Source organism: Cyprinodon variegatus, unplaced genomic scaffold, assembly GCF_000732505.1.
Source record: "Cyprinodon variegatus isolate N-32 unplaced genomic scaffold, C_variegatus-1.0 Scaffold1520, whole genome shotgun sequence".
NCBI lineage: Eukaryota > Metazoa > Chordata > Actinopteri > Cyprinodontiformes > Cyprinodontidae > Cyprinodon > Cyprinodon variegatus.
Window position 1 is genome coordinate 94,100 of NW_015151973.1, and position 3,006 is coordinate 97,105.

Consider the following 3,006-nt stretch of genomic DNA (forward strand, 5'->3'; position numbering starts at 1 on the left):
AACACTTGAACTTGAGTGCTTCACGGTTTGGGCGATCAGTCAAGTTAGTAAAACAAAAAACACTTGAATAAGTGTTTTTACACTGGAATAAAATATTGTTCACAAGTCGGAAATCACGAGTCTCAGTCGAGTCTGAAGTCCTTTAAATGCAAGTCTAAGTCAAGTCTGAAGTCATTAAATATGCGACTTAAGTGCGACTCGAGTACGAGTCACAAACTCGAGTCCCCATCTCTGGTTTGGACAGATGCAGCTCCTGCGTGTTGCTGGTCTCTTTTGTTCCATGGTAGATGTAATGAATAGGGGTGTGGGAAAAAAAAACGATTTTGAAATATATCAGTTTCTAATATCGATTTTCGTAAAAAAACTGGAGCCTTTTCACTGTGCAGCTCATCACCATCACTGTAGTTAAGGCAGTCACAGTGAACTGACTGAAACCCCTAAAAACATGGATTCTGATTAACATATACAGCACTTACTTTTCCTTTTGATAGCTAGATAAAATATCGCAATTTACAGTGACATTGCTGGTAAGTTCAAAAATGTAGGTTCGTAAAAGAAGGACTGAGTACACAGAGAAAGGGATTTTCAACAACAGCTTCTGCAGAAGGGGAAAGAGTCAAACCCAACACTCCAACTCTCTCTCCCTCGGACCTCCTCTGCAGAGCGTTTTTATTAACAGGACATAACACATGGTTACAAAACAGAGTATTGTTCTGACAGAACAATTGATCAGGTCATAAGACAGGATGCTCCACTGACTGAATCACAAGACAGAGGGGTCTTCTGATTGAATCATAAGACAGAGTGAAGCATCTCATTTCTCCAATGTTTTATATGTACATACATCAATTTTATAATCATCATTGAATAAACCTAACAATTGCAATATTGTGATAATATTTTATTGTGACCCATGCCAATACTCACCCCTAGTAAAGAAGAGATTGACCTTTCTTTTTATGCTCAGGGATGCATGATGTATTTGCATTATTATCTGTATCGGCGCATGTTGGTCATTTTGAGGCATCATGGTGTGCATCCACTAAGTTAAACTTATCCGTTAAATGTAGGTAATAATTATAAACAGCTTCACATTAGGAAAATATGTTAGAAGAGTAGTCAGAGCACTATTATTTTTTCTCGTGCATGAAAACTTATATTCTCCTGATTTTTCATATAAACTAAAATGGATGTAGCCCCTTCATATATGTCCTTGTTCTTACTTTATGCTGACAGTTTTGCAGAGATCACGACTTAGACGCAGCGATTCCAGCCAGATCTCAGACCAGCTTCTCTGATTGGTTTCATGTCACGTTGGGCAGCAAAAGTTCTGATTTTCCAGTGTCTGACACTTTGGATGCATTTCAAACCCTTGAAAACTCACAAAATACCACTTCAGATGGTTGAAATGCTTAAAAGCGTGCTGCGCCTCTCAGCGTCCCTTGATACTCACCATAAACCGGATAACCCTGGCGCTATAAAGGCATTTAGTCTGAACGCAGCATAAGGTCTCCAAAGCCATTGCTGATGTTCTTCCTCCTTGGCATTGTGTCGACACTCCAGACCAGCACACCTCTAAAGATCCTTCTGTTATAGACATGGAATCTGTTTGCTACTTTCTCCTAGATGTGTATGGAAACAGCAAAGCTGGACTCTGCTGTTTGTTTCAAAGGGAATTCTGCTTAATAAATACATTCCCTGTTCTGTAGATGTTGTATTTAACCCTGGTCCTACTGAAGGCTTCTTCTTCCATTTCCTTTTTCATACTTTTAAAATGATTGTAAATGCATCATTAAATATCTACAGTTTTCTTGTAAATGTCCAAAGTGGAGAAGGAGCTGTGTGGCTATAACTGATCTGATCGGAACATTAAATGAAGCTCTAAGCTCTTTGCTGCTTCCTTGTTTCTGTTGTCACTCAGTTCTAAGTACGTGTGTCTTCTTTAAAGGGATCGAGTTAACAGGAGAGAAGGACATGGACCTGGCCTCCCAGGTGCAGGAGCTGCTCGAGTTCCTCCATGAGAAGCAGCAGGAGGTGGACATCAGCGCGCAGCACACACACACAAGGCTGGAGCAGACCCTGCAGCTGCGCCACCTACAGGCCGAGGTCAAACAGGTAAACAGATCTGCAGCTTACGCTGGCGTTGCCTCTCAGCAGGTTTTACCATCTGCTGGGATATTAAAGGTCTGTATTTATAATATCTGATGAGCTTTGCTCTGATCTCAAGCCAGAAGAGACTAGAGAAGAAAGTCCTAAAAAGGACATAAAGCAGCAGAAATGTGGAGCGGATTTTATGATTAGCTAAAAATCTGGATGTGGAAAGGTTAGTTCATGTTGGAACAATGACAAGAACAACACCCTGCTTAACCCCCCCCCCCCTCCTCTTTCAGCCAAGTTGTTTCATCTGCAGATGGGAACACGTTGTGTGCAGACAGGAAGCGCAGCACTGCTGCTGCAGATGGAAGCAGCTGAATAATGAATGAGCTTTAAGGCAACAAGCTAATAACCCTCATATGTGCAGATCTTGTTCTATCTTTCTGTTCTGTAAAACTGATCATACATTTATTGCAAATTGTGTGTAAGCGTAGGTCTGACTTACCGTCATGGAGCTCTCGTCCTTAGATAACCTCCTTGCTATCTGCAATCCTAAATAAAAACAGGACTACATGTCTGCAGCATTAATGAGCTGACGCAGTGAGGAGACAATGAATGCATGCATTTAGTAAAAGCTCACGTATTTACCAGGGTTTCTGGGTGTTACAGTCAGAGAAAATAGCTTTGGATTGTCAAAGAGCAAAGCTGATTATGTTAAAAAAGTACCGCCCACTGAAAGCTGGTGGATTATGAAAAAATTCAGTAGATTTGAAATTGAAAAAAAGCTTCTTTTTTAAAACTGAATTTTCCTTAAAGGAAAAAAATTAATCAATGGATCGTTATTTATACCTAAAACTAATATTTTAATAGTAATTTAATGAAATTAGCATTAATCAGTAAAAAAATAAAATA

At 39.8% G+C, this 3,006-nt stretch overlaps 1 protein-coding gene across 1 annotated transcript in view; it reads left to right on the plus strand.

Moving 5' to 3' along the window:
• LOC107103746 (kalirin-like) overlaps window positions 1–3,006 on the plus strand; it is a gene marked incomplete at its 3' end in the record, with an annotated part of 72,886 nt that overhangs the window by 46,809 nt on the left and 23,071 nt on the right. The window contains exon 16 of the mRNA XM_015403560.1: window positions 1,949–2,115. Within this exon, the coding sequence (XP_015259046.1) occupies window positions 1,949–2,115 (167 nt within the window). The remainder of the gene's footprint in view (window positions 1–1,948; window positions 2,116–3,006) is intronic.